Source organism: Coregonus clupeaformis, chromosome 3, assembly GCF_020615455.1.
Source record: "Coregonus clupeaformis isolate EN_2021a chromosome 3, ASM2061545v1, whole genome shotgun sequence".
Taxonomy (NCBI): domain Eukaryota; kingdom Metazoa; phylum Chordata; class Actinopteri; order Salmoniformes; family Salmonidae; genus Coregonus; species Coregonus clupeaformis.
In genome coordinates, this window is record NC_059194.1 from 28,543,552 (window position 1) to 28,570,226 (window position 26,675).

At 42.3% G+C, this 26,675-nt stretch overlaps 1 protein-coding gene across 20 annotated transcripts in view; it reads left to right on the forward strand.

The window, feature by feature from the left end:
• The window catches only part of LOC121543687 (protocadherin alpha-C2), a 180,698-nt gene that overhangs the window by 79,365 nt on the left and 74,658 nt on the right, over window positions 1–26,675 (forward strand). The window contains exon 1 of one of the 20 annotated variants that reach the window (XM_041853889.2): window positions 10,962–13,486. The exons of 15 other annotated variants lie outside the window; for them this stretch is intronic. In XM_041853889.2, coding sequence (XP_041709823.2) covers window positions 11,105–13,486 — 2,382 coding nt within the window. In that variant the 5' untranslated portion in view covers window positions 10,962–11,104. Of the gene's footprint in view, window positions 1–10,961; window positions 13,487–14,060; window positions 16,568–17,245; window positions 19,628–20,137; window positions 22,660–23,909; window positions 26,436–26,675 lie in introns of those variants that run through there. 4 more of the 20 variants (XM_041853911.2, XM_045207981.1, XM_041853896.2 and 1 more) reach the window with 4 other exon arrangements.

The following is a 26,675-nucleotide window of genomic DNA, read 5'->3' on the forward strand; positions in this document are numbered from 1 at the left end:
AGTGAGCCAACATGTTTTCAGCACTTTTATTTCCATGACTGATCAAAACAAATTCACAATTCCCAGCCCTACAGTGGAAACAAAACAGCCCCATAACATCAAAGAACCACCACCATATTTTACAGTAGGTATGGGGTTCTTTTCTGCACATGCTTCCTTTTTCAAAGCCAAACCTACCACTGGTGTGCTTGACCAAAGAGCTCTATTTTCATGTCATCTGACCATAGAACTAGTTCCAATCCAAGTGCCAATGCGGTTTAGCAAACTCCAGGTGTTGACATTTTTTGAAAGCTTGGGACTATAAGGTTCTATCTGCATTTTTGGCAAACTTGAGTTATTGACATAACCTTGTTCTGTTAATTGTTTTCTACCTATATAGTACTCTACATACCCCAATTCATGTTGTTCATGCTGGCACCATTCAAACCAATGAGGGTTCAGAACTTTAAAGCCAATTATCTCAAAATCATCTTGTTGCAGATAGAATCTTCTAGTCCCAAGCTCTTGAGTTGTTGGATGACAGAAAAATAGAGCTCCCATACCTACTTTAAAATATGGTGGTGGATCTTTGATGTTATGGGGCTATTTTGCTTCCACTGGTCCCGGGGCCCTTGTTAAGGTCAATGGCATCATGAACTGTGCCCAGTACCAGGACATTTTAGCCAAAAACCTGGTTGCCTCTGCCAGGAGGCTGACACTTGGCTGCAAGTTGATTTTCCAGCAAGACAATAACCCCAAGCAAGCACACATCAAAATGCACAAATAAATTGTTAATTGACTACAAAATCAATATTGAAAACCTGTAGTTTGAATTGAAGAGGGCAGTCCATAAGTGCAGACGAAATATATCAATGATCTGGAAAGATTCTGTATCGATGAATGTGTTCTCCAATCTCATACAGTGGGGAAAAAAAGTATTTAGTCAGCCACCAATTGTGTAAGTTCTCCCACTTAAAAAGATGAGAGAGGCCTGTAATTTTCATCATAGGTACACGTCAACTATGACAGACAAATTGAGATTTTATTTCTCCAGAAAATCACATTGTAGGATTTTTAATGAATTTATTTACAAATTATGGTGGAAAATAAGTATTTGGTCACCTACAAACAAGCAAGATTTCTGGCTCTCACAGACCTGTAACTTCTTCTTTAAGAGGCTCCTCTGTCCTCCACTCGTTACCTGTATTAACGGCACCTGTTTGAACTTGTTATCAGTATAAAAGACACCTGTCCACAACCTCAAACAGTCACACTCCAAACTCCACTATGGCCAAGACCAAAGAGCTGTCAAAGGACACCAGAAACAAAATTGTAGACCTGCACCAGGCTGGGAAGACTGAATCTGCAATAGCTTGGTTTGAAGAAATCAACTGTGGGAGCAATTATTAGGAAATGGAAGACATACAAGACCACTGATAATCTCCCTCGATCTGGGGCTCCACGCAAGATCTCACCCCGTGGGGTCAAAATGATCACAAGAACGGTGAGCAAAAATCCCAGAACCACACGGGGGACCTAGTGAATGACCTGCAGAGAGCTGGGACCAAAGTAACAAAGCCTACCATCAGTAACACACTACGCCACCAGGGACTCAAATCCTGCAGTGCAAGACGTGTCCCCCCTGCTTAAGCCAGTACATGTCCAGGCCCGTCTGAAGTTTGCTAGAGTGCATTTGGATGATCCAGAAGAGGATTGGGAGTATGTCATATGGTCAGATGAAACCAAAATATAACTTTTTGGTAAAAACTCAACTCGTCGTGTTTGGAGGACAAAGAATGCTGAGTTGCATCCAAAGAACACCATACCTACTGTGACGCATGGGGGTGGAAACATCATGCTTTGGGGCTGTTTTTCTGCAAAGGGACCAGGACGACTGATCCGTGTAAAGGAAAGAATGAATGGGGCCATGTATCGTGAGATTTTGAGTGAAAACCTCCTTCCATCAGCAAGGGCATTGAAGATTAAACATGGCTGGGTCTTTCAGCATGACAATGATCCAAAACACACCCCCCGGGCAACGAAGGAGTGGCTTCGTAAGAAGCATTTCAAGGTCCTGGAGTGGCCTAGCCAGTCTCCAGATCTCAACCCCATAGAAAATCTTTGGAGGGAGTTGAAAGTCCGTGTTGCCCAGCGACAGCCCCAAAACATCACTGCTCTAGAGGATATCTGCATGGAGGAATGGGCCAAAATACCAGCAACAGTGTGTGAAAACCTTGTGAAGACTTACAGAAAACGTTTGACCTGTGCCATTGCCAACAAAGGGTATACAACAAAGTATTGAGAAACTTTTGTTATTGACCAAATACTTATTTTCCACCATAATTTGCAAATAAAATCATAAAAAATCCTACAATGTGATTTTCTGGATTTTTTTTTTTCAATTTGTCTGTCATAGTTGACGTGTACCTATGATGAAAATTACAGGCCTCTCTCATCTTTTTAAGTGGGAGAACTTGCACAATTGGTGGCTGACTAAATACTTTTTTTTCCCCACTGTAAAACGTTTTACAGTGACAGTATCCACACAATATTTCTCAGATCAATTGGATCAGTATAAAATAATATAATATTCTATTTGTTTGAGCGTACAATATAGCTCAGTATTTGTATCATTTATTTAATGCAATCATTTTTTACTCATCTTAATTAAGGGTGCCAATAATTTTAGACCTGACTGTATGTGTATATGATATAGCTGCTGCTCCTACATACTGTGATAACCTGGAGAGCAATACACAGACAAAGTGGTGTGTGTCTGTATCAGTATCTGTCCTCATAAAGGGATATGGTTACTGTATGGTCTGTGTTACCACAGATAGGAGGGGGGTCTCTGGAGCCTTGGCCCAGTGAGGGTACAGGAGGCTGGGCAGTCAGAGTGAGAAGGTCAGCCTCTCTGACGGGGTGTGGGGGTGGAGAAGGGAGCTGCTAGCTTCTGCTGCTGCTGAATATGCTGCTGTGGAGCTACATTACCTATGCATGAGAAGGCCCACTGCAGCACATTGTGTGTGTGTGTGTGTGTGTGTGTGTGTGTGTGTGTGTGTGTGTGTGTGTGTGTGTGTGTGTGTGTGTGTGTGTATGCAGTACTTTGTATACGGTATCGTTGTTGTGTGTGATTGTGTTAGTTCGAGTGTCACGTCGTGGCGAGTATGCTTTGTGCTCAGAGATGACAGGGCAGTGTGAATGTGAACAGAAGCAGATAGAAATCGCACTCTGAATAGGAGAGCTGTGTAGAAGCGAGGAGGGGATCCAGAAGGAATTGTGTTATCATTCATTCTTTCCGCTGCCTTTGAAAAATAAGCCACCAGCCGTGTATATGTTGCGTTGTCTGTGTGTGTGTGTGTGTGTCAGTGTGTGTGTCTGTGAATGTGTGTGCTCCCTCATGGTGAGATGTGGTTGCCATGGTGACCAGAGAGCTGTGCAGAAGGAGAGAGGAAGAGAGGGGGGAGGGGGACTTGCCTGTGAGTGTGTTCTGCTTACACCCCTCCCCCATCCCACCTTCATGTGCTTACACAGGCACACTCTCACACACAAATGCACACACTAACACACACACTCAAGCACAAACATACATATGCAAAGGAAGAGAAGTGCACACCCATACACCCATGAAACAAAGGATTTTTGTTCACAAAACAATCTACATAAATAGGCTAGTCACCCCCCTTCTCCTCCCAGACACACCCCAATTCCAAGATGCACAGGCACACACACATTAACTCCCCCCTACCAAACCTCTAGCTCTATCTCTCTCTGCCCCCTCCTGGTTATTAAGACAGAGAGACAGACAGAGGCAGAGTTAACCACTAGATTCAACATGCACCACTTGTCTATATTCAGGAAGCAAACATTATGTGTCTTTATTTACCAACTGTTTACTAGTTATTAATAATGTAGTAGAGCATTCAATTATCATACCCTCCGGAAATGTGAAATCTCATCAAAGGAAATGTAATGAGGAATTGGGAATGAAATGTGATTAATAGTTTGGGTGATTCCATGAAGCAGAGTTTCAGTGTCATTGATTTCTTATACAGTAAAGTATGAAAATAGGCTAAAACTGCTTCTCCAATAGAAATCCATGATCACACTTGTAGGTGATGTCATGGCGACGTTGGCTAGCTAAGCTCGTGCTTAGAAACACATAATCGGGTCTAACTGTTGTCTAGCGCCGAACTGCGTATGTGCAGGACGTCAAATCAAAGGCTCTCCTTCGATATAAGGTTGTTTTTGACTAAAATGAAAACGTGTCAGGTTGTCACTTTCACGAGGTTGGAGTTATAACATGTTCAACTACTTAAGACATTGTCTCGAATCTAGGTTGTGCCTTTAGATTTAGAGAAAATTAACCACTAAGGAATAATTTTTCACTTCTCTCATTAACTTCTCTAAACCAAAACTCCGGCCTGGTCTGTTTGGTCTGTTTCACAACCATTCCCGGAAGTCTCGCGATCTTGTGTCTCTGGGATTAGAAACTCTGTGGTATTACTGTAAGGGTGTTCGTATTTTTACTTGTGTGCACGCCTCAGTTTGAGTGTGTGTGTGTCTCTAATGCTAATTGCTTTCATTGACCCCTCTGCGGATCCTCTACCGGCCCAGCCCAGCAGTAGCCAGCAGTGGGAGAGGAAGTGATGTGGCTGGTCTGTGACATCAGCATATTTCACACCTCAGAGGAATTATCAATCTCACATGGCACAACCTTACTGAGCATGCTCTGTTTAACACTGCACTCAGGGTGGGTCAATGGCAGAGATGGATACGGGCCTCCAATGCCATCTATCAGTGGATATGACCGGATATGTGTCAGCTAGCATTTCATGTACTGTAGTGGGTCAATTGAAACATCATTAGTTACATTTTACACTTCTTGAAGAGCAATGGTAGTATGTGCAGCTTGCCATTTAACATCCTTTAGCTAGCATATTGTTTAAACTACGAGACAGGGCTTTAATGTTGATAGATCTCTAAGTGCTGTGTAGAGAGAAATATGAAACCCCTTTCCCCTGGTAAACTGCTACAACTTCACAATAAGCACTCATTATTGGCTTTCAGGACATACTATTGCTTTTGTCCCTCTGAGCATCTGAAAGTGGGATATGAAAGCAGCTCTTCTGCTTTGACTTTCATTTGTTAGAGAGTGTAGTTCAGCTGTGTGTAAGCTGTTCACTTTGGTTTTAGCTGTGTGTTTGTTAGATAGTGTAGTGATTTTTGTCTTTAGCTCAGCCAGAGTGGGTTAGGGTTCAACAGGATGGTCAGTAGACTTTGACCCATAACGTAATTCCCAAATCTGTGGATTTTGCGCTGTCTAGGAGAGCAGGTAGTGTGTGTGTTTGTGTGTTTGTGTAAGAGAGAGTGCGTAGGTGTGTGCAAGAATGATTATGTTTTTGCTCTCGTCACTCCCTATTGTGACCTAGAAATCCTCTGATCAGAGACCTGCATGCTATTATTGTTATTGGGCATAGGGGGAAGACGATTATGACTCAGAATCTGATGATTATTAATATTTCAAATCATATGTTTCCCACTGAATGGAAATGGGACAGGAGCCCCTGCACACAGGGCCTAATCCTGGGATTACAAACAGCCCAACGTCCATAAGCTCATAACCGCTGTCTCCATGGAGATGCAGGGTAACACCAAAAAAATTAAACCAAAATACCCAGAAATCTGTGGGAGTGCAGAGCACAGCCGGCCCTGCATCAATGAACAGAGTAACACAACGCAGGCAGGCCCCCTTTGTGGCCCACTTATGCCCATCAGAGTGTGTGTGTGTGTGTGTGTGTGTGCATCTGTGTCTCTAATGCTAATTGTTTCATTGACCCCTCTGCGGATCCTCTACCGGCCCAGCCCAGCAGTAGCCAGCAGTGGTAGAGGAAGTGATGTGGTTGGTCTGTGACATCAGCATATTTCATTCCTCAGAGGAATAATCAATCTCACACGGCACAACCCTACTGAGCATGCTCTGTTTAAGGCCTGATGCTACACTCCACTCAGGATTGGCCAATGGCAGAGATGGATATAAGCCTCCAATGCCATCTATCAGTGGCCGGATATGGGTCAGCTAGCATTTAGTTTACAGTAGTGGGTGGATCGAAACATTATTAGTTACTAGTGAGTTCCTGAAAAGCAATGATATATTATTTCCATTCATTTATCCTATTTCTGTTTGCATAAAAACCACAAGACAGGGCTTTAATGTTGATAGATCACTAAGCACTGCATAGATTTGAATACAGATGTAAGATCTTAATTTGAGCCAATTTGCTACAGCAGGAAGTTAATCCTGCAGCAGCAGGAAATTTGAATTATTATGTGGATTATAATGAATGGAAATATTTGTAGGGGTTGATCCATTTTTCTTAAGGGAAATTCAAGCAGAAGCCTTTTTAAATGTCGAATACACTACAAATTTAAAATGTCCTGCATTGCAGGAAAGTTCTCCTGCAACATGGGGATCACAGTAAGATCCTACATCTGTATGAAATCCCTTTTCTCTGGTGAGCTTCTACAAAGTACTCATTATTATTTTTTTGGACTAACTATTGATTGTCCCTCTGTGCATCTGAAAGCATGGATATAAAAGCAGCTCTTCTGCTTTGAATTTCAGTTGTTAGAGAGTGTAGTTCAGCTGAGTGTAAGTAGTTCATTGGTTCAGTTAGGGCCCGATACTGACTTCCCACGTACTTTTCAGTAGTTGGTATTCAGATGTACCTTCTGAGGGTGCGTAACAGGCTTTGCAGGTGTGGTTCCCTTGTGCGCGCTGAATAAGTCTAATTCAAACGCTGAAAATCCTCCCACTTGCTGGCCAACAGATTTTCTCGTGGAGTTTTCATTCAATAGGGGTTTCAGTACATTTATCTTAGTTATCCCTTTAAATACGCTGTACCTTTTAGTTAGAATTTTGTCGACAGGCTCACTAGAATATATCGAGAGAACAGGTTCAGAATATTAGGAATCAATGAAAGAAAGCCATCTAAATATATGCATATTCTTCTCCCTTTCAGCACCAATTGGTAGATTTCAAAATACTCTGATCTTGTTGATTATTTAGTGTTAGGAAAGTATTTATGAATCATAAAAAACAGGTCTGGAGAGCCTTTACGCACTAAAGAAAGAAAACAGTGGTTTAACCAATGGTAATGTTGGAAGATTAGTGTACATATCATTATAATAGGGAGAACAGTGTACAATAGTAGGCTATACCCTCATCTATTGCCTGCACTAACCATAGAACTGTGTGATGACACAGCCAAGTATTGCGCCATGCGTATGGTTCAAACTGTAAGGGCTTAGTCTGCGCTCCTCTCCATAGTCATTTCATTAGCCTGTGTTTTTTTTATATTATCAACTGTTACTAATGAACCTCAGCAACAACCACATGACCGTGACGGCGTATAGAGGAAGCAAATGAAGATAAACTAAATAATGTAATTAAATTTAATGGTAATGTAGGCTATATCAACTGAAGGGAACTAACAGTAAATTGGCAGTTTAATATGTGTTGTTATTAGGCCTACTGATGGTCGATACTGATAGTGGCTAATGTTTAACATGATAGAAATAGGAAACAGAGAAAGTCGGGTTATCCTATAATTAAGACATTTTAGAGTAAAACAAGTATCATTTATTTTTTCAATTCCCTTATCCGAACGGATTACTCATTTACCTAGCTCTTATCAAGTTGTAAATTACAGTGCGTAGAGAATGCTGTTACTTTTTTCGGAAAAAATAATAAAATGTCATACACACACACACACACACATACACACACACACACACATCATGACTTTTGTTTTTCCATGCAGCTTGGCTGAGTTTTTAATTATTATTATTATTATTATTATTATCATTGTTATTATTATTATTATTGATTAAACTTCTATAGCACTTTTCATAATAGAAAAAGTTCTCAAAGCACTTCAGAAGTTATTAAAAAATAACAATAAATACATCATCATGAGTAGCCTAGCAAAAGCTAGCTAGGTCAACAAATAGAGGCCAAGTCTTTGAGTGCATGCAAGGGATATGGTTGATGGAGATGGAGTCTGGTGACAATCTTGTAGAGGGCTACTGTGGGAACCAGCCTGAGTAGTGGAGCCACTGGACTTCTCCTTCACAATGTATGGCACCCACTTGGGTGATGCCCCAGCAGCTCTGGGCGCCAGAAAGCTCACCACACATATTTCAGAGTAGTAGCCAGTCCTCCTCACTACGAGCCCTCTGCCTCAGCAATGCATTCCTCTACTGCTTCTCCCATTCCTCTCAAGCCAAGCGACTCCTCAAATAATGTTCTCAAAAGATCAGGAAGCAGCAGCCAGGTGAACCAAAATATGTCCAGATGCATCATTCAAACCAAAACATTAGCTGCAGCTAAGCTAGCCAAGCCAAAAAGAGTTGACCTGCCAATCAATCTGTGGGTGAATATATATATATATATATATATATATATATATATATATATATATATATATATATATATATATATACAGTGGGGGAAAAAAGTATTTAGTCAGCCACCAATTGTGCAAGTTCTCCCACTTAAAAAAGATGAGAGGGCCTGTAATTTTCATCATAGGTACACGTCAACTATGACAGACAAATTGAGAAAAGAATTCCAGAAAATCACATTGTAGGATTTCTAATGAATTTATTTGCAAATGATGGTGGAAAATAAGTATTTGGTCACCTACAAACAAGCAAGATTTCTGGCTCTCACAGACCTGTAACTTCTTCTTTAAGAGGCTCCTCTGTCCTCCACTCGTTACCTGTATTAATGGCACCTGTTTGAACTCGTTATCAGTATAAAAGACACCTGTCCACAACCTCAAACAGTCACACTCCAAACTCCACTATGGCCAAGACCAAAGAGCTGTCAAAGGACACCAGAAACAAAATTGTAGACCTGCACCAGGCTGGGAAGACTGAATCTGCAATAGGTAAGCAGCTTGGTTTGAAGAAATCAACTGTGGGAGCAATTATTAGGAAATGGAAGACATACAAGACCACTGATAATCTCCCTCGATCTGGTGAGCAAAAATCCCAGAACCACACGGGGGGACCTAGTGAATGACCTGCAGAGAGCTGGGACCAAAGTAACAAAGCTTACCATCAGTAACACACTATGCCGCCAGGGACTCAAATCCTGCAGTGCAAGACGTGTCCTCCTGCTTAAGCCAGTACATGTCCAGGCCCATCTGACATTTGCTATAGTGCATTTGGATGATCCAGAAGAGGATTGGGAGAATGTCATATGGTCAGATGAAACCAAAATAGAACTTTTTGGTAAAAACTCAACTCGTCGTGTTTGGAGGACAAAGAATGCTGAGTTGCATCCAAAGAACACCATACCTACTGTGAAGCATGGGGGTGGAAACATCATGCTTTGGGGCTGTTTTTCTGCAAAGGGACCAGGACGACTGATCCGTGTAAAGGAAAGAATGAATGGGGCCATGTATCGTGAGATTTTGAGTGAAAACCTCCTTCCATCAGCAAGGGCATTGAAGATGAAACGTGGCTGGGTCTTTCAGCATGACAATGATCCCAAACACACCGCCCGGGCAACGAAGGAGTGGCTTCGTAAGAAGCATTTCAAGGTCCTGGAGTGGCCTAGCCAGTCTCCAGATCTCAACCCCATAGAAAATCTTTGGAGGGAGTTGAAAGTCTGTGTTGCCCAGCGACAGCCCCAAAACATCACTGCTCTAGAGGAGATCTGCATGGAGGAATGGGCCAAAATACCAGCAACAGTGTGTGAAAACGTTTGACCTGTGTCAACTTTTGTTATTGACCAAATACTTATTTTCCACCATAATTTGCAAATAAATTCATAAAAAATCCTACAATGTGATTTTCTGGAGAAAAAAAATCTCATTTTGTCTGTCATAGTTGACGTGTACCTATGATGAAAATTACAGGCCTCTCTCATCTTTTTAAGTGGGAGAACTTGCACAATTGTTGGCTGACTAAATACTTTTTTCCCACACTGTATATATTTAACATTGTAAGTCATTTAGCAGACACTCTTATCCAGAGCGACTTACAGGAGCAATTAGGGTTAAGTGCCTTGCTCAAGGGCACATCGACAGATTTTTCACCTAGTTGGCTCGGGGATTAGAACCAGCAACCTTTCGGTTACTGGCACAACGCTCTTAACCACTAAGCTACCTGCCCCCTATATATATATATGTAGGTCAGTTAGGATCACCACTTTATTTTAACAAGGTGAAATGTCAGAATAATAGTAGAGAGAATTATTTCTTTAAGCTTTTATTTCTTTCATCACATTTCAAGTGGGTCAGAAGTTTACATACACTCAATTAGTATTTGGTAGCATTGCCTTTAAATTGTTTAACTTGGGTCAAACGTTTCGGGTAGCCTTCCACAAGCTTCCCACAATAAGTTGGGTGAATTTTGGCCCATTCCTCCTGACAGAGCTGGTGTAACTGAGTCAGGTTTGTAGTGTATGTAAACTTCAGACTTCAACTGTGTATATATATATATATATATAAGAAAGACTCAATGTTATCAAAAACGAAAACAGCTGATTTCAAAACAACAATTAAAAACACTTCAAAATAACATAATATGTACATTATGTATTTATGTATTTATAGGAGCTCCACTTAAGCTGCCGCTAGGGCGCCATGGCAACTGTATAGGCTACTGGTGCTGTCCATGGTGCTGTAAGCTATTCAATTTCGCCTGGAAAATACACTTCGCTTCCAGATATTCACGTTCATGGTTGTTATTTGTTCAGATTTGATTATTGGATACGTGCTATCTAGAGCTTGAATCATACACCCTATCTGCTGGGTTTTGCAGGCACTTGTACGTCACCTTTTCCACCACTTGTCGTCACTGTTGACCGTTAGTGTGAGAAATGTTCACGGATCTTTCTAGGTCCCTCCCGGTTTCAGAGGGTGAGGAGATATTTTGAGGCTTTGTTACAAAGAGACGCAGGACGTGAGAGAGACTAGTCGGAGGATAGATCAGTCCGTTTATACAGTCTACAGATGCATCCGGATTTGACAAACACCTTATTCAAAACCTTGATTTTTAAAACATAATTTCATCTCTTTGGATCTATGCTTGGCTCACGTTCGATGGAATTATGTCTTTACCGAATAGAAGGAGCTCTATTGTGACGTATGTAGTGCTTGTGCTGTTGGAGTGTTACTGGGAAGCGGTATCCGGGCAGCTCTCCTACTCTGTTTCAGAGGAGGTAAACCCGGGGACTTCTGTGGGAAATGTCGCTAAGGATCTAAACCTCAATATCCAGGATTTGGAGTCCCGTATGTTTCAGATTGTCACCGGGTCCAAGAGAAAGTATTTTGATGTAAATCTAAAGACTGGTGTTCTCTATGTGAATGAGAGAATAGACAGAGAGGAGCTCTGTGCGAAGGCTCCGAAATGTATTGTGGGTGTAGAGGCCGTTATCAACAATCCGTTGAAGCTTTACCGTTTAGAAATTAATATTTTAGATGCAAATGATAATGCACCGTCTTTCAGTGCTAAATCACAAAGTATAGACATTGCAGAGAGCACGTTGTCTGGTGTTAGATTCCCCCTACTATCGGCATATGATGCTGATGTGGGGAAGAATGGTGTCAATACATACAAGCTTAGTTCTAATGAACATTTTTCCTTAGCGGTTCATAAAGGAGGAGGGAGTGTGTCTGCTGACTTAGTGCTGCAGAAAGCTTTAGACCGAGAGAAACAGCCTGTGATCCAGCTCACACTGACCGCTGTAGATGGAGGAAATCCTCCGAAGTCAGGCACCTCGGAAATTACTGTTATTGTTTTGGATAATAACGACAACACTCCAGTATTTACAAAATCGTTGTATAAGACTCGCGTTTTAGAAAATGTTCCGACTGGGACAACATTATTAACTCTTAACGCAACAGATGCAGATGAAGGAGCGAACAGTGAAATAATATATTCTCTGAGCAAAAAAGATCAGGACCACATATTAGATGTTTTCTACATTGACCCAACTACAGGGACATTAACAGTTCAAGGCAAAATTGATTTTGAGGAACACCCTGCCTTTGAGATACGGGCGCAGGCGAGTGATAGAGGCCAGCCCCCGATGGCAGCGCATTGTAAAGTGCTGGTAGAAGTGGTGGACCTCAACGACAATGCCCCTGAGATCACTGTGACGTCACTCTTAAACACAGTGAAGGAGGACGCTAAGGAGGGCACTGTCATTGCTCTCGTGTCAGTCCTCGATAAAGATGGTGGAAAAAACGGAGTTGTTCATTGTAAGGTGAAGAATAAGGTCCCTTTTAAGTTAGAGACTAACTATAACAATTATTATTCTTTAGTGGTCGATGGGCCTCTTGACAGAGAGAGTGCGTCTCAGTATAATGTCACCATCACAGCTACGGATGATGGGACCCCGTCTCTCTCCAGCACCAGCGTTATTACTGTAGACGTTTCTGATGTGAATGACAACGCTCCTCTCTTCTCAGAACCCGTGATGAATGTTTATGTGAAAGAGAACAGTCCGGTAGGCGAGATAATCAAAACAGTGTCGGCATTTGATGCTGACGTCAATGAAAATGGTCAGGTGACCTACTCATTCTTAGAGAGTAACAGCAACTCACTACCGCTGTCTACAATGGTCAATATACATTCAGTGACTGGAGATATAGTCAGCCTGCAGTCTTTTAACTATGAGGAGGTAAAAACGTTCAATTTTAAAGTTCAGGCCACAGACTGTGGTGTTCCTCCTCTCAGCAGCAACGTGACTGTGAACGTTTTTATTCTGGATGAGAATGACAACAGTCCTGGGATTCTCGCGCCCTATTCTGAGCACGGCTCCGTTAACACTGAGAACATTCCCTATTCTGCTGAAGCGGGCTACTTTGTGGCCAAGATCAGGGCTGTAGACTCCGATTCTGGCTACAATGCGCTGCTTTCTTATCACGTCTCTGAGCCGAAGGGAACCAACCTCTTCCGAATCGGAACCAGCACCGGGGAACTAAGGACTAAGAGGAGAATGAGTGACAATGACCTGAAGACTCACCCATTGGTCGTGTTAGTTTCTGATAACGGAGAACCCTCACTGTCAGCGACTGTGTCTATTGACGTAGTGGTGGTTGAAAGTACAGGTGAAATCCAGACTCAATTCAGAAATGTACCGAGAAAGGAGGAGAGCTTCTCTGATTTAAACCTCTATTTGCTGATCTCCATTGCCTCGGTGTCAGTGATATTTTTACTGAGCCTCATCAGTTTAATAGTTGTGAAATGCCACAGGACAGACGACAGTTTCAGCAGGTACAGCGCCCCAATGATCACCACACACCCTGACGGGAGCTGGTCTTACTCTAAATCTACTCAGCAGTATGACGTGTGTTTCAGCTCAGACACACTGAAGAGTGACGTAGTGGTTTTTCCCGCGCCATATCCACCTGCAGATGCAGAACTGATCAGTATTAATGGAAATGACACCTTTAACCGGACTCAAACATTACCCAACAAAGACAAGGTAAGAAATTACGTTTTCAGTCATACCAGAAATCCGATTTTCTCCTATCCTAAAAATATACATTTGCTTTGGTGTACTTTTCATTGTGTTTGGATGACGTAGTCTTTTGTTTCGCTTTCTCATTGAAATTACTTCAAATAAATAATAGAGCTCTTACTGCCTTTACAAGTTGTAATAACTCCTTGCTTTTCGCTCGCTGTCAAGAGAAACATACGTGCTCTGTCCAAGGTGCTGAAACGTGTCACGGACTTTCACTGCCTGCTTTTGCCAGTTGTTTGAACTAATGTAGTAGATGCGGCTTTTGCCATTACTCCATTTAGAACTTTTCATATTAAAAAGAAGATAGCCCTACATGTGCTCTGATATTATGGTCTTCATTCAGATTTTGTGTTTGTGTGTCATGACATGTAGGCTAATATGTTTTTCTGAGTTAGTGTAAGCTCATACATTCCCCATTTGGCGTCACTGTTGACCGTGGCATTGAGATATTGTATTTGCTGTCTCGAGGCCCCTCCCAGTTTCAGAGGGTGAGGAAATTTCTCCGGGCTTTGTTACAAAGAGACGCAGGATGAAGAGAGGCTGGATCGGCGTTTACCGTGTTGAAATTCAGCTGGATTTGATACATATATTTTTTCGATGATTTGATTGTTTCACGGAAATTCATCTCTTTCGATCTATGCTTGGCTCACGTTCGATGGAATTATGTCTTTACCGAATAGGAGCTCTATTGTGACGTATTTAGTGCTTTTGCTGTTGGAGTGTTACTGGGAAGCGGTATCCGGGCAGCTCTCCTACTCTGTCTCAGAGGAGGTAAACCCGGGGACTTCTGTGGGAAATATCGCTAAGGACCTAAACCTCAATGTCCAGGATTTGGAGTTGCGTATGTTTCAGATTGTCACCGGGTCCAAGAGAAAGTATTTCGAGGTAAATCTAAATACTGGTGTTCTCTATGTGAATGAGAGAATAGACCGAGAGGAGCTCTGTGCGAAGTCTCCGAAATGTACAGTCAGTGTAGAGGCCGTTATAAACAATCCGTTGAAGCTTTACCGTTTAGAAATTAATATTTTAGACGTTAATGATAATGATCCGTCTTTTAGAATAAAATCACAATCTTTAGACATTGCTGAGAGCACATTACCTGGACTAAGATTCGCTCTGTCAGAGGCCTCTGATGCTGATGTGGGGAAGAATACTGTTAGTACATACAAGCTTAGTCTGAATGAATACTTCTCGCTTGATACACACAAAGAAGGAGAGAGTGTGTCTGCTGAGTTAGTGCTGCAAAAAGCTTTAGACCGAGAAAAACAGCCTGTGATCCATCTCAGACTGACCGCTGTAGATGGGGGAAACCCTCCGAAGTCTGGTACTTCAAAGATTATTGTTAATGTTTTGGATAACAATGATAATGCTCCAGTTTTTAGCAGTTCATTATATAAGACTCGAATTTTGGAAAATCTACCCCTCGGTACAACAATCATCACTTTGAATGCAACCGATGTCGATGAAGGTACAAATAGTGAAATTGTGTACTCTCTTAGGAGCAAGGAACAGGACCATTTCTTAGATATTTTTCAAATAGACTCTAAAACAGGTATCATTACAGTTAAAGGGAATATTGACTTTGAAGAAATCCCTGCCTTTGAGATCCGTGCCCAGGCGAGTGACAGAGGCCAGCCCCCGATGGCAGCGCATTGTAAAGTGCTGGTAGAAGTGGTGGACCTCAACGACAATGCCCCTGAGATCACTGTGGCGTCACTCTTAGACACAGTGAAGGAGGACGCTAAGGTTGGCACTGCCATTGCTATTGTGTCAGTTCTCGATAAAGATGGTGGAAAAAATGGAGTTGTCCATTGTGATGTTCAGAATAAAGTCCCTTTTAAATTGGAGACAAACTATAAAAACTATTATTCGTTAGTTGTAGATGGGCCTCTTGACAGAGAGAGTGCTTCTCAGTATAATGTCACCATCACAGCTACGGATGAAGGCACCCCGCCTCTCTCCAGCACCAGCGTTATTACTGTTCACGTTTCTGATGTGAATGACAACGCTCCTCGCTTCTCAGAACCCGTGATTAATGTTTATGTGAAAGAGAACAGTCCGGTAGGTGAGATAATCAAAACAGTGTCAGCATTTGATGCTGACGTCAATGAAAATGGTCAGGTGACCTACTCATTCTTAGAGAGTAACAGCAACTCAGTGCTGCAGTCTACAATGGTCAATATAAACTCTGTGACTGGAGATATAGTCAGCCTGCAGTCTTTTAACTATGAGGAGATAAAAACCTTCCAGTTTGAAATACAGGCCACAGATTCTGGTGTTCCTCCTCTCAGCAGCAACGTGACTGTGAACGTTTTTATTCTGGATGAGAATGACAACCGTCCTGGGATTCTCGCGCCCTATTCTGAGCACGGCTCCGTTAACACTGAGAACATTCCCTATTCTGCTGAAGCGGGCTACTTTGTGGCCAAGATCAGGGCTGTAGACTCCGACTCTGGCTACAATGCACTGCTTTCTTATCACATCTCTGAGCCCAAGGGAACCAACCTCTTCCGAATCGGAACCAGCACCGGGGAACTAAGGACTAAGAGGCGAATGAGTGACATCGACCTGAAGACTCACCCATTGGTCGTGTTGGTTTCTGATAACGGAGAACCCTCACTGTCAGCGACTGTGTCTATTGACGTAGTGGTGGTTGAAAGTACAGGTGAAATCCATACTCAATTCAGAAATGTACCGAGAAAGGAGGAGAGCTTCTCTGATTTAAACCTGTATTTGCTGATCTCCATTGCCTCGGTGTCAGTGATATTTTTACTGAGCCTCATCAGTTTAATAGCTGTAAAATGCCACAGGACAGACGACAGTTTCAGCAGGTACAGCGCCCCAATGATCACCACACATCCTGACGGGAGCTGGTCTTATTCTAAATCTACTCAGCAGTATGACGTGTGTTTCAGCTCAGACACAATGAAGAGTGATATAGTAGTTTTCCCCGTGCAGTATCCACCTGCAGATGAAGAACTGATCAGTATTAATGGCAACGACACGTTTAACAGGACTCAAACATTACCCAACAAAGAAAAGGTAAGAAATACAGTTTTCTCTAAACATAGTAATCCTTTTTCTTTTTTTTACTGAACATGTTTTCCTTGTTTTATGCTTCTCAATGTTTTGATGACGCTGACATATACTTCACTGTCTCATCTGAATGTTCAGTGAAATAATGGACTTCTTATTTCCTTTACAAGTTGTTAATACGGCTTGGTTTTTACGTGCTGTAAATTCAAACTTGGGTGCGCTGTCCATGGTGCTGAAACCCTTCGTGGTCAAACGTTGTTTTTTTACTAGAACAAATAGCTGTTTTGCCCTTTGTAGGCCTGTATTTAGTAGACCCTGGCATTTTGAGCAGAACTTCCATTATGTGCTCAGATATATTATTGTTATCATGCTCAGATTGTGCCTTTGTGTAATAGAATAATGTGTTTTTCTGAATTATTGTAAGCTCGTTCCGGTACCACGTGGCGTCACTGTTGACCGTGGCTTTGAGATGATATATTTGAGTCTCGAGGCTCCTCCCAGCTTCAGAGGGTGAGGAGATTTCTCGGGGCTTTGTTATAAAGAGACGATGAACGAGAGAGAGACGGTTGTCGAAGGTCACATCGGTGTTTACCGTGTAGAAATTCAATTGGATTTGATACATATATTTTTTTATGATTTGATTGATCTCTTTCGATCTATGCTTGGCTCACATTCGATGGAATTATGTCTTTACTGAATAGAAGGAGCTCTATTGTGCCGTATTTTGTGCTTATGCTGCTGGAGTGTTACTGGGAAGCGGTATCAGGGCAGCTTTCCTACTCCGTCTCAGAGGAGGTAGCCCCGGGGACTTCAGTGGGAAATATCGCTAAGGATCTAAACCTCAATGTCCAGGAGTTGGAGTCGCGTATGTTTCAGATTGTCACCGGGTCCAAGAGAAAGTATTTTGAGGTAAATCTAAAGAGTGGTGTTCTCTATGTGAAAGAGAGAATAGACAGAGAGGAGCTCTGTGCGGAGGATCTGACATGTACAGTCAGTGTAGAGGCCGTTATCAGCAATCCGTTGAAGCTTTATCGAATAGAAATAAATATTCTAGACGTTAATGATAATTCCCCGTCTTTTCCTACGAGGTCACAGTATATAAATATAACAGAAAACACATTAGCTGGTGCTAAAGTCCCCCTAAAATCCTCTCATGATGCGGATGTTGGTAAGAATACTGTTAGTATATACAAGCTTAGTCCCAATGAATATTTCTCTCTGGCTACACACAAAGGAGGAGAGAGTGTGTCTGCTGAGTTAGTGCTGCAGAAAGCTTTAGACCGAGAGAAACAGCCTGTGATAAAACTCACACTGACCGCTTTAGATGGAGGAAATCCACCGAAGTCTGGCAGCATGGCTGTTATAGTTAATGTGTTGGACATAAACGACAACCCCCCTGTTTTCAGTAAATCGCTATACAAAGCCAGTGTTTATGAAAACGTACCGATTGGAAACTCGATAATAACACTAAATGCTACTGATTTAGATGAAGGACCAAATGGTGAAGTATTCTTTTCATTTAGCGAGTTTGGAAAAGGCAACTTTGCTGATATTTTTGTAGTAGACGCAAAAACTGGGATTGTTACAAACAAAAGAAATATAGATTTTGAAGAAAACAAAGCTTTTGAAATCCGTCTTAAAGCAAATGATGGGGCCAACTCTCCGATGACATCTCACTCCAAATTGTTGATTGAAGTATTAGACATCAACGACAATGCCCCTGAGATATCAGTAACGTCACTCTTAGACACAGTGATGGAGGACGCTAAGGTTGGCACTGCCATTGCCATCGTGTCAGTTCTCGATAAAGATGGTGGACAAAACGGAGTTGTCCATTGTGATGTTCAGAATAAAGTCCCTTTTAAATTGGAAACAAACTATAAAAACTATTATTCATTAGTTGTAGATGGTCCTCTAGACAGAGAGAGCGCTTCTCATTACAATGTTACCATCGCAGCTACGGATGAAGGGACTCCACCTCTCTCCAGCACCAGCGTTATTACTGTACACGTTTCTGATGTGAATGACAACGCTCCTCACTTTTCAGAACCCGTGATTAATGTTTATGTGAAAGAGAACAGTGAGGTAGGAGATGTCATTAAAACCGTGTCTGCAGTTGATGCTGACGTCAATGAAAATAGTCAGGTGACCTACTCATTCTTAGAGAGTAACAAAAACTCAGTACCGCTATCTACAGTGGTCAATATCAACTCAGTCACTGGAGATATAGTCAGCCTGCAGTCTTTTAACTATGAGGAAATAAAAACTTTCCAGTTTAAAGTTCAGGCCATAGACTCTGGTGTTCCTCCGCTTAGCAGCAACGTGACAGTGAACGTTTTTATCCTGGATGAGAATGACAACCGTCCTGGGATTCTCGCGCCCTATTCTGAGCACGGCTCCGTTAACACTGAGAACATTCCCTATTCTGCTGAAGCGGGCTACTTTGTGGCCAAGATCAGGGCTGTAGACTCCGACTCTGGCTACAATGCGCTGCTTTCTTATCACGTCTCTGAGCCGAAGGGAACCAACCTCTTCCGAATCGGAACCAGCACCGGGGAACTAAGGACTAAGAGGCGAATGAGTGACAATGACCTGAAGACTCACCCGTTGGTCGTGTTGGTTTCTGATAACGGAGAACCCTCACTGTCAGCGACTGTGTCTATTGATGTAGTGGTGGTTGAAAGTACAGGTGAAATCCAGACTCAATTCACAAATGTACCGAGAATGGAGGAGAGCTTCTCTGATTTAAACCTATATTTGCTGATCTCCATTGCCTCGGTGTCAGTGATATTTTTACTGAGCCTCATCAGTTTAATAGCTGTAAAATGCCACAGGACAGACGACAGTTTCAGCAGGTACAGCGCCCCAATGATCACCACACATCCTGACGGGAGCTGGTCTTACTCTAAATCTACTCAGCAGTATGACGTGTGTTTCAGCTCAGACACACTGAAGAGTGACGTAGTGGTTTTCCCCGCGCCGTTTGCACCTGCAGATGCAGAACTGATCAGTATTAATGGCAATGACACGTTTAACAGGACTCAAACATTGCCCAACAAAGACAAGGTAAGACATCATGTTTTCAATTAGTACATCAATATTTTGTTCTCCTGTCATTTACTGAGCATTTACTCTGCTTTCTTGTGCATTTTAAGGTATTTTTGATGGTGTGGTCGTTAATGTAAATTTTACTGCCTATGTAAGTTGTAAAAATGCCGTTTTATTTACCTTTTGTAAACAGAAACACCAATGTGCTGTCCATGGTGCTGAAACGGATAATGGTCTTTTTCTTGGTGTTTGAACTAATGAAGTGATTGCGCTTAGTACATTTATTAGAACTACTGATATGAACTTACACATGTAATCAGATGTTATGATCATTAGCCTTGACTTGTGTCTGGGTTTTCTGGAATGTAATGTCATCTAAGCTCATATATCCATGCGTACATTCCCCACGTGGCGTCACTGTTGACCGTGGCAATTAGATATTGTATTTGGTGTCTCCAGGCCCCTCCCAGTTTCAGAGGGTGAGTACATTTCTCGGGGCTTTGTTACAAAGAGACGCAGGATGAGAGAGAGAGACAGAGACTGGTCGGAGGCCACATCAGTGTTTACCGTTTATAAATTCTGGATTTGAAACGTATTTCTCGAAGCTTTGATTGTTTGACAGATATTCGTATCTTTGGATCTATGCTTTGCTCACGTTCGATGGAATTATGTTTTTACCGAATAGAAGGAGCTCTATTGTGACGTATTTAGTGCTTGTGCTGCTGGAGTGTTACTGGGAAGCGGTATCCGGGCAGCTCTCCTACTCGATCTCAGAGGAGGTAAACCCGGGGACTTCTGTAGGAAATATCGCTAAGGATCTAAATCTCAATGTCCAGGAGTTGGAGTCGCGTATGTTTCAGATTATCACCGGGTCCAAGAGAAAGTATTTCGAGGTAAATCTAAAGACTGGTGTTCTCTATGTGAATGAGAGAATAGACAGAGAAGAGCTCTGTGCAAATGCGCCTAAATGTACAGTCAGTGTAGAGGCCGTTATAAACAATCCGTTGAAACTCTACCGTGTAGAAATTAATATTTTAGATGTTAATGATAATGCTCCATCTTTCCGAGCCAAATCACAAACTATAGACATTGCTGAAAACACTTTTCCAGGGGTACGATTTCCGTTGTTAGACGCATCTGATGTAGATGTTGGAAAGAATGCTCTCAATACATACAAACTTGGCCCTAGCGAGCATTTTTCCTTAGCGGTGCACAAAGGGGGTGAGAGTGTGTCTGCTGAGTTAGTGCTGCAGAATGCTTTAGACCGAGAGAAACAGCATGTGATCCAGCTCACACTGACCGCTTTAGATGGAGGAAATCCAGCAAGGTCAGGTACATTGGAAGTAATAGTTAATGTTCTGGATAATAATGATAACGCTCCAGTTTTCGCTACGTCATTGTATAAGACACTTATTATTGAAAATACACCAATAGGAACAACTGTCATAACTTTAAATGCGACAGACTTAGATGAGGGTACGAATAGTGAAGTTGTTTACTCTATCAGCAAAAATGAGAAGGATCATATCCTCGAGATTTTCGATATTGAGCCAAAAACGGGGACAATTACAGTTAAAGGTAAAATTGACTTTGAAGAACATACTGCATTTGAGATCCGTGCACAGGCGAGTGATAGAGGCCAGCCCCCAATAGCAGCACACATTAAAGTGCTGGTCGAAGTGGTGGACCTCAACGACAATGCCCCTGAAATTACTGTGAGGTCACTCTTAGACACAGTGAAAGAGGACGCTAAGTTTGGCACTGTCATTGCTCTCGTGTCAGTCCTCGATAAAGATGGTGGCAAAAACGGGGTGGTACATTGTAAGGTTATGAATAAGGTCCCCTTTAAGTTAGAGACCAACTATAAAAATTATTATTCTTTAGTGGTCGATGGGCATCTTGACAGAGAGAGTGCGTCTCAGTACAATGTCAACATCATAGCTACGGATGATGGGACCCCGCCTCTCGCCAGCACCAGCGTTATTACTGTACACGTTTCTGATGTGAATGACAACGCTCCTCGCTTCTCAGAACCCGTGATTAATGTTTATGTGAAAGAGAACAGTCCGGTAGGAGATGTAATTCAAACCGTGTCTGCAGTTGATGCTGATGTCAATGAAAATGGTCAGCTGACCTACTCATTCTTAGAGAGCAACAGCAACTCACTACCGCTGTCTACAATGGTCAATATAAACTCAGTGACTGGAGATATAGTCAGCCTGCAGTCTTTTAACTATGAGGAGATAAAAAAATTCCAGTTTAAAGTTCAGGCTACAGATTCTGGTGTTCCTCCGCTTAGCAGCAACGTGACTGTGAACGTTTTTATCCTGGATGAGAATGACAACAGTCCTGGGATTCTCGCGCCCTATTCTGAGCATGGCTCCGTTAACACTGAGAACATTCCCTATTCTGCTGAAGCGGGCTACTTTGTGGCCAAGATCAGGGCTGTAGACTCCGACTCTGGCTACAATGCGCTGCTTTCTTATCACATATCTGAGCCCAAGGGAACCAACCTTTTCCGAATCGGAACCAGCACCGGGGAAATAAGGACTAAGAGGCGAATGAGTGACAATGACTTGAAAACACACCCATTGGTCGTGTTGGTTTCTGATAACGGAGGACCCTCACTGTCAGCGACTGTGTCTATTGATGTGGTGGTGGTTGAAAGTACAGGTGAAATCCAGACTCAATACAGAAACGTACCGAGAAAAGAGGAGAGCTTCTCTGATTTAAACCTGTATTTGCTGATCTCCATTGCCTCGGTGTCAGTGATATTTTTACTGAGCCTCATCAGTTTAATAGCTGTAAAATGCCACAGGACAGACGACAGTTTCAGCAGGTACAGCGCCCCAATGATCACCACACATCCTGACGGTAGCTGGTCTTATTCTAAATCTACTCAGCAGTATGATGTGTGTTTCAGCTCAGACACACTGAAGAGTGACGTAGTGGTTTTCCCCGCGCCATATCCACCTGCAGATGCAGAACTGATCAGTATTAATGGAAATGACACGTTTAACAGGACTCAAACATTACCCAATAAAGAGAAGGTAAGAAATACATGTTTTTCTTCACACGGAAATCAGTTTCCATCCCATCCCTTTGCTAGCAATGTGTATGCTTTGGTGTGCTTCCCAATGTATATCTATGACGTTGTTCTTTGCTTTCTCTGTCTCCTTTAAGTAATCAGTTAAATAATTGGGAACTTACTGCTTTAACAAGTTGCAAAAATGTTCACAAGCCGCCCCCTATCTAGAGGATAATGTGTCCGCTGTCCATGGGGCTGAAACGCACCAATTTGTGTGCTGTCCGCTTTTGCCAGGTTTTTTATCCAATGGAGGGCTTTGCTTGCCCTAGTATATTTAGTAGACCTTGTTATAGTAAACATAACTTACACAAGTGCACAGATAAACACTGAACAAAAATATAAACGCAACATGTGAAGTGTTGGTCACATGTTTCATGAGCTGAAACAAAAGATCCCAGAAATGTTCCATATGCACAAAAAGCTTATTTCTCAAAAATGTTGTGAACAAATTTGTTTATATCCCTGTTAGTGAGCATTTCTCCTTTGCCAAGATAATCCATCCACCTGACAGGTGTGGCATATCAAGAAGCTGATTAAACAGCATGATCATTACACAGGTGCACCTTGTATTGGGTACAATAAAAGGCCATTTTAAAAATTTGCAATTTTGTCACACAGCACAATGCCACAGATCTCTCAAGTTGTGAGGGAGCGTGCAATTGGCATGCTGACTACAGGAATGTCCACCAGATCTGTTGCCAGAGAATTTAATGTTAATTTCTCTACCATAAACTGACTTCAATGTCGTTTTAGAGAATTGGGGGGGTGGTGGTGGGGGGGTAATTGCTGAGGAGTATTTCAGGGAAAAACTAATTCTGAATGGCTGGGCATGGCTCCCAAGTGGGTGGGACTAGGCCCTCCAAGGCCCACCCATGGCTGCAACCATGCCCAGTCATGTGAAATCCATAGATTAGTGCCTAATACATTTATTTCAATTTACTGATTTCTTTATGTGAACTGTAAGTCAGTAAAATCTTTGAAATTGTTGCATGTTGCGTTTATATTTTTGTTCAGAATAGTATAGTCATCATGCTTAGCTTGTGTTTGGGTGTCATGTAATTTATTGTGATTTTCTGAAGCTCATACATTTACCACTTGGCGTCACTGTTGACCATGACATTGAGATATAATATTTGGTCTCGAGACCCCTCCCAGTTTCAGAGGGAGAAGAGATTTCTCGGGGCTTTGTTACAAAGAGATGCAGGACGAGAGGGAGACTGGTCGGAGCGGAGTACACATAGGTGTTAAGCGTGTTGAAATTAAGCTGAATTTGACACGTACATTTTTTCGATGCTTTGATTGTTTGACGGATATTCTTCTCTTTGTATCTATGATCGGCTCACTTTCGATGGAATTATGCCTTTACTGAATGGAAGGATATCTATTGTGACGTATTTAGTGCTTTTGCTGCTGGAATGTTACTGGGAAGCGGTATCCGGGCAGCTCTCCTACTCCGTCTCAGAGGAGGTAAACCCGGGGACTTCCGTGGGAAATATTGCTAAGGATCTGAACCTCAATGTCCAGGATTTGGAGTCGCGTATGTTTCAGATTGTCACTGGGTCCAAGAGAAAGTATTTCGAGGTAAATCTAAAGACTGGTATTCTCTATGTGAATGAGAGAATAGACAGAGAGGAGCTCTGTGCAGAGGATCTCAAATGTATAGTCAGTGTAGAGGCCGTAATCAACAATCCGTTGAAGCTTTACCGTTTAGAAATGAATATTGTAGATGTTAATGATAACGCTCCGTCGTTTAGTGCGAAATCACAAACTATAAACGTTGCTGAGAACACTTTACCTGGAGTTAAATTCACTTTATCAGAGGCCTCTGATTTGGATGTTGGTAAGAATACTGTAAGCACATACAGGCTTAGTCCTAATGAATACTTCTCTCTTGACATTCACAAAGGAGGAGAGAGTGTGTCTGCTGAGTTAGTGCTGCAGAAAGCTTTAGACCGAGAGAAACAACCTGTGATAAAACTCACACTGACCGCTATAGATGGAGGAAATCCACAGAGGTCTGGCACGTCACAGATTATAATTAATATTTTAGATATTAATGATAACCTTCCGGTATTTAGTAGCTCTTTGTATAAGACTCGAATTTCCGAGAATGTGCTCATAGGAACAACGGTAATCACTGTGAACGCGACGGATGCTGATGAAGGTACAAATAGTGAGATTGTTTACTCTCTTAGGAATAAAGATCAAGACCGTATTCTAGATATATTTGAAATCGACCCCACCTCTGGCGTTATAACAGTAAAAAGCAATATTGACTTCGAGGAAAGAAAAGCGTTTGAGATCCGTGTTGAGGCAAGCGATAGAGGCCAGCCCCCGATGGCAGCGCATTGTAAAGTGCTGGTAGAAGTGGTGGACCTCAACGACAATGTCCCTGAGATCACTGTGACGTCACTCTTAGACAGAGTGAATGAGGACGCTAAGGTTGGCACTGCCATTGCTCTCGTGTCAGTCAGTGATAAAGATGGTGGCAAAAATGGAGTTGTCCATTGTGAAGTTGAGAATAAAGTCCCTTTTAAATTGGAGACCAACTATAAAAATTATTATTCGTTAGTTGTAGATGGTCATCTTGACAGAGAGAGCGCTTCTCAGTACAATGTCACTATTACAGCTACGGATGAAGGGACCCCGCCTCTCTCCAGCACCAGCGTTATTACTGTTCACGTTTCTGATGTGAATGACAACGCTCCTCGCTTCTCAGAACCCATGATGAATGTTTATGTGAAAGAGAACAGTCCGGTAGGTGAGATAATCAAAACAGTGTCGGCAGTTGATGTTGACGTCAATGAAAATGGTCAGGTGACCTACTCATTCTTAGAGAGTAACAGCAACTCAGTGCCGCTGTCTACAATGGTCAATATAAATTCAGTGACAGGAGATATAGTCAGCCTGCAGTCTTTTAACTATGAGGAGGTAAAAACGTTCAATTTTAAAGTTCAGGCCACAGACTCTGGTGTTCCTCCGCTCAGCAGCAACGTGACTGTGAACGTTTTTATCCTGGATGAGAATGATAACAGACCTGGGATTCTCGCGCCCTATTCTGAGCACGGCTCCGTTAACACTGAGAACATTCCCTATTCTGCTGAAGCGGGCTACTTTGTGGCCAAGATCAGGGCTGTAGACTCCGACTCTGGCTACAATGCGCTGCTTTCTTATCACATCTCTGAGCCCAAGGGAACCAACCTCTTCCGAATCGGAACCAGCACCGGGGAACTAAGGACTAAGAGGCGAATGAGTGACAATGACTTGAAAACACACCCATTGGTCGTGTTGGTTTCTGATAACGGAGAACCCTCACTGTCAGCGACTGTGTCTATTGATGTAGTGGTGGTTGAAAGTACAGGTGAAATCCAGACTCAATTCAGAAATGTACCGAGAAAAGAGGAGAGCTTCTCTGATTTAAACCTGTATTTGCTGATCGCCATTGCCTCGGTGTCAGTGATATTTTTACTGAGCCTCATCAGTTTAATAGCTGTAAAATGCCACAGGACAGACGACAGTTTCAGCAGGTACAGCGCCCCAATGATCACCACACACCCTGACGGGAGCTGGTCTTACTCTAAATCTACTCAGCAGTATGACGTGTGTTTCAGCTCAGACACACTGAAGAGTGACGTAGTTGTTTTTCCCGGGCCGTATCCACCTGCAGATGCAGAACTGATCAGTATTAATGGAAATGACACGTTTAACAGGACTCAAACATTACCCAACAAAGAGAAGGTAAGAGTAACATGCTTCACGAATGTGTAAATGTTTTTTTAAACCCCAGCACGGTTTGGTATTACAGTTTTGGGGAAAATTACAGACATTTGTCAATTGTAGTTGTATCATGGTTTCAGACTTATAAGCCTACACGTGTTTGCATGGTCAATTTTATTTTTTATGTCGTATGAGAATATGTATTGGCATACTGTACAATGTGCAAAAGAACATCGCAGTGAAAGTACGGACGCTGTCGGT